Source organism: Acipenser ruthenus, chromosome 19 (genome assembly GCF_902713425.1).
Source record: "Acipenser ruthenus chromosome 19, fAciRut3.2 maternal haplotype, whole genome shotgun sequence".
Lineage (NCBI taxonomy): Eukaryota > Metazoa > Chordata > Actinopteri > Acipenseriformes > Acipenseridae > Acipenser > Acipenser ruthenus.
The window spans coordinates 988299-1001367 of NC_081207.1; the positions used below are offsets into that span (position 1 = coordinate 988299).

At 40.1% G+C, this 13069-nt stretch overlaps 1 protein-coding gene across 1 annotated transcript in view; it reads right to left on the minus strand.

Annotated features, from left to right (window-relative positions):
* Positions 1–1882: 1882 nt before the first annotated feature.
* Positions 1883–13069, minus strand: part of LOC117424636 (protein kinase C alpha type-like) — a 120674-nt gene continuing 109487 nt past the window's right edge. The window contains exons 16-17 of the mRNA XM_058992275.1: positions 8859–8999; positions 1883–5762 (exon numbers count right to left, since the gene is read on the minus strand). Coding sequence (XP_058848258.1) covers positions 5598–5762; positions 8859–8999 — 306 coding nt within the window. The 3' untranslated portion in view covers positions 1883–5597. The remainder of the gene's footprint in view (positions 5763–8858; positions 9000–13069) is intronic.

Here is a 13069-nt window from a genome sequence, read left to right on the forward strand (position 1 = left end):
ATCTATCTCTTCGTGGGTGATGTCATGATGAGTTTCTGTACAGCATGTATCTTATTCTTGACATGTTGGTCAGTAATTCCATTGTTCCTTGTTGTTCGGAGTGTCTTAACTCTGACAAGTGCCTCTTTCTTGAAATCGATGGACTGAAAGATGAATGACCTCCTTCTGTCTGTCTGCTTTCTCTAGCTGATCTCTAAAGCTGTGTATGTACAACTCTCTCCTGTGATGTAGGGTGCCTAAATTCAGGCTCACCGCTCAATCAGTACCTGGGAAAACGTTACTTCAGAGAGAAAGGCAGTAGATGATGGACTCAGGGTTGGGTTCAATTCCTTTTTTTCAATTCCAATTCTGTTTCCAATTCCTTTTTTTAAATCAATTCCCATTCCCTTTTAATCAATTGCAATTCCTTTGGTAGGACACCAACATTAAAAGGGAATGGGAATTGTTTTTTTAAAGGAATTGGAAATGGAATTGGAATTGAAAAAAAGGAATTGACCCCAACACTGGATGCAGTGATTGTGGGATCAGCGCCCCTCTCAGACATTTAGCTTTGCAGGATTAGAACCCATCCCATTGCACCCAAGGTCCAGCTGCACACCTGCAGGTCACAGCACTGGAAGGGTCCTCTTCAGCATCTCTTGGATGAAAAGTAAACACCTGCAGCTCTTTTGTGTGATGCAAGCCTGTAATTGAATGCTGGCCATTTTCAAGCAAAACAAAATAATTGGGCAGTTTCGCCTTTGGAAGAAGCTAAAAACAGTGGATGAAAGAGAAGGAAACAATCATTTTTTTCATTCTGTGAGTGAAATAATTGGTCGATCCAATTTAGCACTTTGATGTTTGGTGAATATTACACAGTATATACTGCAATTGTAGGTGTTACATGACTTGTCTATATATATATATATATATAAACAAAGCAAGTAAGTGGTTTGTGAAATAGCTGCTGTGGCGAATAGGAAATGTAGAGAAAAACAGATTTTAAAAGTGTACTTACCTGTACTAACCCTTTTTAAAAAGCTTTAAATTAAATATCACTTCGGGTAGAGAGGGAATGTTGAAAAGGTAACAGCTGTTCTGCCTGAATGTAATACGAACCAGGACCTGGCACACACACTGTAGAGAAGGAAAGTAATTACAAGATGAGAAACCGCTAAACCAGTGAAGCGTGCTTGACCTCTGAATAGCCCATTTCCAATTGCAGTTTCTGAAGCAAAATCTGGTTTCATTCTAGTACCTGTACCATTCTGTTTTTAATCTATTGAACAAACCAAGTGAGGTCATGCTTAGAGCAAACTGAAGGGCTGACTCCTGCACAGTGCCAACACCCCCAAGGCTCACTGATCCCTACACAGTCCCAACACCCCCAAGGCTCACTGATCCCTACACAGTCCCAACACCCCCCAGGCTCATTGATCCCTACACAGTCCCAACACCCCCAAGGCTCACTGACTCCTGCACAGTCCCAACACCCCCAAGGCTCACTGATTCCTACACAGTCCCAGTTTTCTCTCAGCTCTGATCATGGAGAAATGGAAACTCCTTATAAAAAGTTTACAGTGGTATACCTGTAAAGTCATTTTGCAGACAATCATGTATGTTTCAGTATTTGTTTACTATGCTCTGCAACAGTTCCTTAGCGTACATGTATGAGTTTTAGTAAACGTGTCATGTGTTAATTGTTGGTATGTTATTTGCCAAGAATGTGCTTGTTTAGTTTTTATTACCTCAATGGAATTTTTTACTTGGCGTCTAGTGCCTCTTGGTTGTTTTGATATTGGTTCTATAGGTGACCTGCCAGCCTTTGGGGTTCTCAGAGGATTACGTTTGCCAGGGGAGTTCAACATTCTAGCAAGGAAAATAAAGATCAAAACAAATGGACTACAGATTCATACTTTTTATTTGTACATATTATCCTTCAAACTACAATTAACAGGGGACCAAAGCATAACATGCAAAACAAATGAAGAGAAAGCACTAGTTCAGAATTCAGAAAGAATTAATAATAACAATAACAATTATTATAATAAGAAGAATATGTACTATAAAGAGGATCGTTAATAAATCATTTGTTAAAAGAACGAGCACTTTATCAAGAGCAGCCTGTAAAATACAATGAAATAACAAAAGAAAATAACTTTCTCCTGGTTCCAAATGAATATCTCAGGATCGTCACATTCCCAAATGGCGCTTGGCTTCTCTATTAAAAGTTAATTGATTCACAAAGTGCAGCAAGTATAAATTGTGCAGTACCTCTGACTGTATATAAAACTGCCTTCAGTGCATTGAAAGAGTTTCTTTTAAAAGAGGTAAGTGTCAAGCATTGTGTACTTTGTCACACTGTTACAATAACGTTGATAAGAATGTATTTATTGTTTTTTAGAAAATGATTAACTGTTACATTTTGAATACCTCTCAAAACAAACGTTACCAAGTAGCATAAACCATGTCTAAATAGCTTTGTGTTTATAAACAGTTATATTATAAACCACGTAACTTGAAGGGGGTGACGTTAGTTTGGCCAGCATACTTTACACTGAATTATCCAGCATTGCTAAATTAGATGAAATAACAAGTGATTCAAAGAATATATAAAGAAAAAAGAAGAATTTGTACCATTTCATAATTAATAAATATTTCCAGCGAGGCTAAGCAGCAGATTTAGGGATTTTAATATTTAAAATAAAAAGCCCTCAACCAATGGTATATGCAGATCAACATTTGCTAAATGGACGAGAATGGCACGTTCTCTAAAACTGACCAAGGCAACCTGAAAGAACATCAGGTTTCATTCACATGGTATAAAACAAAACAGACTTCGAAGAAAGAGATCCTGAACACTTTTTCAGGAACAATGGCTTCATGTTCACTTAGCTTTAACGGACCCTGTATTATCATTTGAGTTGAGATACAAGGGTCTTACACTTCTGAATATGATTTTATTTAAAATCACAAAGTCCAAAGAGAGACGTTGTTTGGCGGAGGAACTTTGTTTTTAAGTGCAAAGTCGATATTGGCAACATTCTGTAATAACAACTGGGCTTTTCCTAACTAGGCATGCCTCTAGCCAAAGTCCAATCGCCTCTTAATAACTGCTGTTAAAAACTAAATTGCGTCACTGTCATTATTCCTATTGACCAAGTAGTAACTGCCTGCTCAAATCTTTCTATTTTTAGTCTGGCATTGTAGTAACCAAAGGGAGAAAAATAAAACCTGTAATCAAGACCCACGAGCATCATCTAGGGTATGAATGAACAAACGTGATTTTGTTTTCTATTTCTCAACAATGGTGGCGGCTTGTAAAAGATCAGACACCGTCTGACACTTAACTGACATGCTGTAAGAACTGCGACCCTGTTTATTGTACGAACCGTGCATGCAACACCAGCTACTGCATGCGCCTGGCTTTTACATGCATTTCCAGAAGGCAAAACTGTTTGAGTCACTGATAATACCAAGAAAAAGATGCATTCAATCCAAGATATGCGCAAAAAACATTGAAGAGCATGCCTCCCCCATGGCTGTCTTCCATTTAAATTATCAGCTGACTAATGTAATAAAAGCACATTCAGTTATTGGTATAAAAACTGCAAGCTGCCATAACTTTTGAAAGTACAACCATTTTTTTTTTGTAATACAAAAAATGTAACTGATTTAACATGAATGAAATATAAGCCATATGTAATAAACAGAAAGACAGAGAGAGAGGGGATAAAAACAAACATTGAGTCAAGCCTAAGGTACTATCTCAAAGAATAAACCTTCATCCCTTGACACCTAATTTATATAGCACATGTGTAATTGACTAATATAATACTCTGTTTTACATGGATAGGATTATATAGTTAGTACAGCTCTGTATGGAGGTTGAACACAAACATGCAAAGTTAACTGCATGATGCATACACATTCATTTCCATTTCCCTTATGTACAGTATGTTTAGCATCTTTAAAATGTTTTTGGATTTACTTTACTTTATTTTATAACCCTAAGTGCTCTTCATTTTTTTCAGTTTCTTCAAAGTGAGATGCAATATTTTATATTTTCTAGCAGTCTTTGGTCTGCTGTAGAGCCCCACAGTGATCCATTCAGTTGCTGCCTGATTTCTACAGTGCAGTGCAGTGCATTTTCCCAATGTCTTGCCACCTCTTTGTTTACATTCCTTAAAGCTACATGTGGGTTCGCTTTTAGCTTCATAAGATTCTTCGACACTCCTTTTATTGAACCCTGCTATGAGCCAAATAGATACGCTACTGCTACTACTTGCAACAGTAGGAGGTTATATGTGACATTTTCAAGCTCTGGTATGAAAAACAGAAATACTAAAAAAATAGGGATTTCCTATTTTTAAAAAGCGCCATATGCAGATGGCATTTCTCCAGTGTCTTTCATAGAATACTATTTTTTAAACCGTAAGGGGCACGGAAGAGGAAGATTCCTGTGTATTCTGGTGTGAGACAATACTGCAACATACCTTTGTACAGTTCTTGCTTGAAAGCCCAAATGCATCTACAAATTAGCTTTGAAAGTCCCCACTGCAGTCAAGTAGTGTTGATCCCTTAACCACTGACTTGCATTATACATTATACCTGTATGGTAAAATTTCTTGTACAATCCTAGTGATAGCATTTTGGCATATATATATATATATATATATATATATATATATATATATATATATATATATATATATATATATATATAGTAGGAATTTGCTCATAAGGTTGTATAATTTCTAAAAAAAACAAACAAAAAAAAAAAAACAGACAGATATGTAAATATGATGTTTGTCACCCAAAAATGACCCAGCTTGCACACACACCAGTTTCTTACATGGCTGAATCTGACTAATCAACCCTGGGCTCGGTCAAGACAACAAATGCCCTGCAACTGAATTGGCAGTAGCCTGTGCAAGTGCATTCACTGTTTAAGGATAGAGACTGGTTTGTAAAATGAGGATGCACTATTGTAACCTGTTCCAGGCCATACTTTCATTACCATCGGTACAAAACAAACTCCTTTCTACACTCCCTTGTTGCTCAGCTCTGTTTGAAAATAACTGGTCTTGCTGTGGTTTTAACTGTCGAGTCTCAGCACTTCCACTTGCATTCATAATGGGAAGAGCCAAGAAAGTAACAGGTCCCTCTGGGCGTAACTGGAACCACAGGTTTAGCATTATAAGTATGCAGTGAAATACAGCAAGATGAACAATATGAAATACAGCAAGATGAACAAAGCCATTGGAAAAATCCAGTGGTCCAAACCAAGCATGTTATGAATAGTGTGTATAGATTATTTTTTTTAATCTAGTTTAATGGCCATTCAGATTCCAAACTTTGGCAGCAATGCACACTGGTTATGATCATATTTATTTCCACCATGATATGCATGTTATTTTTATTTTCACTTATCTCCATAGATTCAGTATGAAAAATGACTGTTAAATTATTTTTTTGTCTATTTGTTATTCGCTCCTGGATTCGAGATTTTGCAAACACGTCTTCCTTCCTTTCCTTCCTTCCTTCCTTCCTTCCTTCCTTCCTTCCTTCCTTCCTTCCTTCCTGTTTTTTTTTCTGTGCACGGTTGCTTCTCAGCTTCATACCACGCTCAGCAGTGAGGGGGGGACGTACTGGGGGTTGACGTAGGAGAACCCCTCAAACTCTTCTTGGTCGATGTTGGCGATTACCAGCTGATCCGGCGGTGTTAACATTGGCTGAGTGCGCGTGAAGAACTTGTCGAAGTTCTCTGCACCTTTACCGCTCTGTGGAAAGAGAGAGAAGGAAAAATAGTCGCATACATGTACTTATGTATCCCTACTAATTAAACACTGGATAGCGCTTAATTTAGAAATATTTAAAGAAACTTTAAATAGTTATTGGTATTTCTAAACCAAATAAACACAATGATTAGAGTTCCCAACAAAAGCTGCGATCCCACCGCTGCCACCAATTGTTATCTTTATCCAAGGTGAGCCGTAAGAGAAAACCGTTCCACAAAAAGCAGCACTCTTCATTTCTCACATTGACACCAATATGTAAGACGTTTTGTAATTTACTGCACTCTATCCTGTTTGATTTTTCTCGTTTAAATAATTTTTACATCAATCCTCTGGCAGCTTCCTTTTAAAATGTAAATCAATGAAAAATCATTAGCAAATGAAGGGAGAGTCAGAAACCACCTATACCCAGGACAGCTGGGGTTCAGGCTTAATCACTGGTAATGCTTCACAGGAGAGGCATTTCATTTACTCTGCTGACTGTACTGGGGAATTTACTCCATCGCTATCCTATAAATCAACCACATTTCTCCAGGGGAATGCTCCACTTTCACGCTGAAGGATTCCATGCTCTGGAAACCTGGAGACTGAGACATAGCCCTGGATTGCTGGAGTGGGTGAATGGAGCATTGGGAGTGCCGGCTGGCTCAATGCATATCAGACATCATTTTCAATCTGAAATGGCCTTTTAACGCTTATAATATTTTTCCGCTGTCTGCAGCTTTTAATTAATTTAAAAGGAAAAATTCAGCTCATCAAGTATCATTATAAAATGAAACCAATTTTAAGGTATTTAAAAAAAAATAATTAATTGAAACGGATTACCTTGAAAGAGCTACAGTATGAACATATAGGAATGTGTGCTGTTGTTATTTTTTTGTACAAAAGAACCTCATTAAAAGGCAAATGACAGTGAGAGCAGGCTTTAATAAACATTTACCTTTACCGAAAGACACCAACATTGTTCAAAGGTTGGAAAGCTGCTGCACAGTAGTTGTTTAAAATAAAGTGTGACCCAATTAGCAAAATTTGAGAGAGAAAACAAGCAGTGGCTTCAGTGCTGTTACCCAACACAAACGCAGAAGAAAATCAATATTCAGTTTCGTCACGACTTGTGCCCAGATGTGGCTAAAATGATCTAAAAAGGTATCTGCTGTAAATACATTCATGGAAACATCTATTGATTCTATTTCTGATACATTCCGGTTCGCGATGGGTCTTTGAAGGTCTCAGGTCAGTTTTACTGAGGCTTCGGGACCCCGCTAAGACAGAGATACCCTCTAGACTGCCCATCGATTCAGCAGAACCATCTGCTGAGCTGAGTGATGAAGGAAAGCACCAGGGAGCATGTCTCTCATCATCCCACACAGCCTGCAGTGCTACCGCTCTGCACCGGGACTGCGCACAAAGGAGATTAACAACAGGAAACAGAAGAACAAAGTCAAAAGTATATAAAGCACTACAGCACCAGGTGCAGTACAGGGCTGTCCCTTCAGCACTACAGCACCAGGTGCAGTACAGGGCTGTCTCTTTAGCACTACAGCACCAGGTGCAGTGCAGGGCTGTCCCTTCAGCACTACAGCACCAGGTGCAGTGCAGGGCTGTCTCTTTAGCACTACAGCACCAGGTGCAGCGCAGGGCTGTCTCTTTAGCACTACAGCACCAGGTGCAGTGCAGGGCTGTCTCTTTAGCACTACAGCACCAGGTGCAGTGCAGGGCTGTCTCTTTAGCACTACAGCACCAGGTGCAGTTCAGGGTTGTCCCTTTAGCATGCTGTCAGTTCATATAAACACTCACTGGAGATGACCTAAAAATAAAGTCATCCTTTCTTAAAGGAAGTCTTTTTTTATTTCCAAAACAGCCATTCAAAGAGGAATTATTTTATTTCATATATATAAAAACACAGTTCATAAACATTCGCACCGCGTTCACCACTCCTCTAAAACAATCAAAGTTATACAGTATATACAGTAGGAAACAGGCTTCAATACATATATTTTACAATAAAATTGAGCAGGATTGTTTCTGGGGCATTGCAGCTTTAAGGGGCTGTAACATTATGTGTGTGTGCGTTTCTTTTTTGTTGCTGTACAAATGCCCTAGGTTAGGAGGAAGCCTGTGTCCGATTAGCAGCCGGCTCCTGGCAAGAGCAGGAAGCTCATGACCTCCGCGCTGTGTCTGTAAGGCACGTTGTCCTGAGATGCAGCACTTACTGGATGAATTCATTGTATGGACCCTGACGTGAATGTACTCGAGACACGCTTCTTTTCAAGTGCGCTGCAGTATAAAATAACTGATTTGTTATCTTCTCCTCAACTGTGGCAGGAAAGGTCATTTACCATCACGCACCAAGCAAACCCAGTACATGATTTATTTCTGCAAGAAGACTATATCGCTTAACCCAGAGAATGATCTAACTGCTACTGAAGAGGCTCTAAATAATTCACAATGTGAAAGAGGCAAAGAAGAAAAGAAAAAGACAAATGACAGATGGACTTACTCCCTCTGTACAGGATCTCCTGGTGTTTTTTTGTAGGGTTCTTAACAAGCCAAAGGTGAAGGATCATTTCAAAAGGAGAAACACGTCTGTGGTTTGATTGAAATTCTATCAGCCATTTCCTTTTACTGGCTCTTCATTTATTTTCTGAATTATAATAATAATATTGCACATAACGTTACTGGAGTTCAAATCTCATCTACTGTATATAGTTGAAGTTGCTTATTATTATTGCTGTTTCAAAAAGGTAAATGAAAAGTTGAGTGTATATATATATATATATATATATATATATATATATATATATATATATAATGATAACAATAATGGTAAATAACGTCTGTCCTTGAGATTTAGGACAAGGTTATTCCATTCATTCCAACAGAACAAAGTTAATGGCAGGGTTCCCCATTAATGCTTGTTATGGATACAGAGCGTTTACTGCAGACATGCATGGTATTTGTAATGCTTGTGCAATACATTTCAACAGTATAACCAGGTTTCCCTTTAGATCTGCTATATATCCAGCTTTAGATGAACCCAAAGCACCCCTCCACCCCCCAGGGTGTGTCTTCAGCACTCACCACTTTGGGTTTGAAGGGCGGCTGGATCTCCCGTCCCTCCAGCCTGTCCCAGTCGATCCTCCTGAAGAAGGCGTGTTCCTTGATGTCTCTCTCCCCCTCCGACCCGCAGCCCAGCCGCTTCGCAGGGTGTTTGGTCATCAGCTGGAAATGCAACCAAAAAACAACAAAGACTTGAATCGAAAAGACCTGATGCGTGGAGATCATGTGAAATATGACTTGCCTTGCATTTATTTCTTAATGCATGCTCTGTTTTTTAAAAGCACTAAAATGTGTTAAATTATATATATATATACATACATATTAATTAAAGAGGCTACAGTTGTAGCAATCATTTTCTTTTTTAAAACCGATACATATAATGTTTAAATGCATATTTATCGTTGGGGAGCCAGTCTATACTGCACTGGTGCCCTGCAGTCTGTGGAGAGGCCCAAGCACTTTCTCTGTGCCTCTCTTTCCACACACTCTGTGCAGCAGTGATCAATGGAGAATGCACCCACACAGGGACAGCAAGCTCTACTCCACAGGCTGTAGAACAACTCCTGACGCTCTGCACTGCTCCTCGATCAATGTGCTCGGCAGGAAGAGAAAGTCAATACGCTGTCATCACGGTTTGGAACTTTTTCCTTTCTCACTCTGGCTGTTTTTCAGCCTTGATTAAAACACAAAAAAGAACATCAAAAAAAAAAGGTGCTGCCTGGTTTTTTCTAGTAGAACGGACTGCAGTGCAGGGCTGTCTCTTTAGCACTACAGCACCAGGTGCAGTGCAGGGCTGTCTCTTTAGCACTACAGCACCAGGTGCAGTGCAGGGCTGTCTCTTTAGCACTACAGCACCAGGTGCAGTGCAGGGCTGTCTCTTTAGCACTACAGCACCAGGTGCAGTGCAGGGCTGTCTCTTTAGCACTACAGCACCAGGTGCAGTGCAGGGCTGTCTCTTTAGCACTACAGCACCAGGTGCAGTGCAGGGCTGTCTCTTTAGCACTACAGCACCAGGTGCAGTGCAGGGCTGTCTCTTTAGCACTACAGCACCAGGTGCAGTGCAGGGCTGTCTCTTTAGCACTACAGCACCAGGTGCAGTGCAGGGCTGTCTCTTTAGCACTACAGCACCAGGTGCAGTGCAGGGCTGTCCCTTTAGCATGCTGTCAGTTCATATAAACACTCACTGGAGATGACCTAAAAATAAAGTCATCCTTTCTTAAAGGAAGCCTTTTTTTATTTCCGAGACAGCCATTCAAAGAGGAATTATTTTATTTCATATATATAAAAACACAGTTCATAAACATTCGCCACTCCTCTAAAACAATCAAAGGTATACAGTATATACCGTAGGAAACAGGCTTCAATACATATATTTTACAATAAAATTGAGCAGGATTGTTTGTGGGGCATTGCAGCTTTAAGGGGCTGTAACATCATGTGTGTGTGCGTTTCTTTTTTGTTGCTGTACAAATGCCCTAGGTCAGGAGGAAGCCTGTGTCCGATTAGCAGCCGGCTGGTTTTTTCTAGTAGAACAGACTTTTGGGAGGTTAGGGTTAGGGTTAGGGTTAGGGTAATGGTTAGGGTTAGGGTTAGGGTAATGGTTAGGGTTAGGGTTAGGGTAATGGTTAGGGTTAGGGTTAGGGTTAGGGTAATGGTTAGGGTTAGGGTTAGGGTTAGGGTTTAGGGTTAGGGTTAGGGTTAGGGTTAGTGTTAGGGTAAGGGTTTAGGGTTAGAGTTTAGGGTTAGGGTTTAGGGTTAGGGTTTAGGGTTTTCCAGTAGAACTGACTTGGGAGCTTAAGTAATTCATTACACACTCAAGGTAGCTTTCTATTGCATGTTATTGTTCAGTAACGTTAAAAGATTCAGCCTTTGTTTGTTTTTTTAAGGATCTTTTGTAAAGCATGTTCATTTCCGTCAGACAGACGTAACTGTGTGTGCTGCGTCACAAAGATGTGTGGTCTGGTCCGAGAGGTCAAGAACGACTGATATTAGTTCCTGCGCTTAGAAGCAGTAACTAACTTAACTTGTATTCAACGCTGCTGTCCACATTATATAGAGACTTGCAGCATTCAGCTTGTTAAGGCAGTGTTCTTGCATTCTTCCATGTATTTAATTTCTATAAGGTACAAGAAATGGCCGTTCCCAGACAAATCCAACACAACAACATTATAAGTACAGAAGAGATACTGTAAGAAACTTAACATTCAGGGACAATTATACATGCTGTGACCGAAGGGGAAATGAAGAACCAATTTAAATTTCCCTTGCAATTTCCGCACAGAACCATGCAAATGTAAAAATGCTGTTGAGAGCCCTTCTTCAGATAAATGACACTTTTCCTTTCCCACCTGCTAAAGAAATCCTTCACAATCTCGCACTGCCTCTCTCACTCACTGTGCAAGAGTATTGGAACCTGATGGAAAGCGACTCCTCCAATATAAATCCTCAATTTGCAAAAAAGGTCCAAAGTCACCGTAGCTGCTTTATATTCATTACAGAGTGGAGACAGTATTGATATGTATCACTTGGTGCTTTGGTGTTGGGGGAGGGGGTGGGGATTAATATAAATGAACTCCATCTCTCTGACTGGGATCTGGAGCATAGTGTAGGAGCCCCATAACTCCTCTCTGTACCAGTACTGTCAGGATATTCAGCATGCAATTACACACATCACAAGTTCCACCTATCAAAACAGCTATAAATCTTCTCACTGTTTCATTAGGCCCGCCCCAGCCTCTTGCCCAAGCCATTGTTTTACTTTCTCCAAGTTCCTTCCAATTATAACACTGTCAATGTGCTTCACATCTAACCACACGACTAGACCTGCAAACCAAGCTATTACACTGTCAATGTGCTTCACATCTAACCACACGACTAGACCTGCAAACCAAGCTATAACACTGTCAACGTGCTTCACATCTAACCACATGATTAGACCTGCAAACCAAGCTATTACACTGTCAACGTGCTTCACATCTAACCACACGACTAGACCTGCAAACCAAGCTATTACACTGTCAACGTGCTTCACATCTAACCACATGACTAGACCTGCAAACCTAGCTATAACACTGTCAACGTGCTTCACATCTAACGACATGATTAGACCTGCAAACCAAGACCAACGTACCACAGAATCCATATACTGCAGTCCTTTCTTCCTCCGTAACGGTGATGCACTTACAATAAATATATGAGAGAGAGGAGACCGTTCCGCCCATCAGTGCTCGTCCGGTTTTAGGAGCTGACTGATCTCAGAACTTTGTCAAGTCGGGTCTTAAAGGACTCAAGAGATCCAGGATCAACAACATAACAAGGCCAATTCCTTTTAAGATTTTAAAAGACTTCAATGTGTCCACCAGTAACGTACTTTGAGTCTTCTTGACAGCAGGGCCCACTTAAGGCTATAGAGATGTTGGGTTTATCTGTGTAGCCTTACAAACAGAACTATACCTAACATAACAGCAGCCTCCCCTTTCAAGCACTGAGCATGCCTCCGAATCCTCAGTGGTTTGCAATCCGAGGCAGTCTTACTGATGATCTATCGGAGTGTCCTGGAATTCAAAATATATTCCAAGTAAATGTCGACACTGCACTTCCAGGTGGTGTATTGAGATAGTTTCCACGAAATAAGCAGGTAGGTGCATCTGGAATATCTCCAGAAGCTTTCATATTTAATGTCTGCACTGATTGTCTCCTCAGCACTGCTGGCTCTGAGGAAAGCATGCCAGATGATGCCAAATACAGACGATATTAAAAATGAAGCTGAAAGCACACGCCCTGGCACGCACACTGTAGTGATCTTAACATTTCTTTGCAATATAATTCTGCAAAATCCATTGCAGGGGGTTTTGCAACACATTAGAATGCAGCGACCATCTCTGTCACAGTGGGCATTACTGTGTAAAGTGCTTGCAGATTTGAGGAGATATTCTATTGGCTATATATGAACTGAGTATTGTATTCAAGGTGTGCAGTATACTTGGGTAACAGTATTCTATATAGTATGCTATGGTGCTGTTTATAGGGTAGTATACAAGAGGTGGAGGGGATGGGTGGGCTTCATATTAAAAAATATATAGGTTGCATATGCCAATAGTTGATGGGTACTCGTTTGCTTTTTCATGTAACAAGTTGCTGGTAATAAAGCAGTGCTCAATTCTGAAGCAAGAAATTGCATGCAACAGGTCAGCTTATATGAGCTATAGCTGTTTTTATCTAACAGATATTGT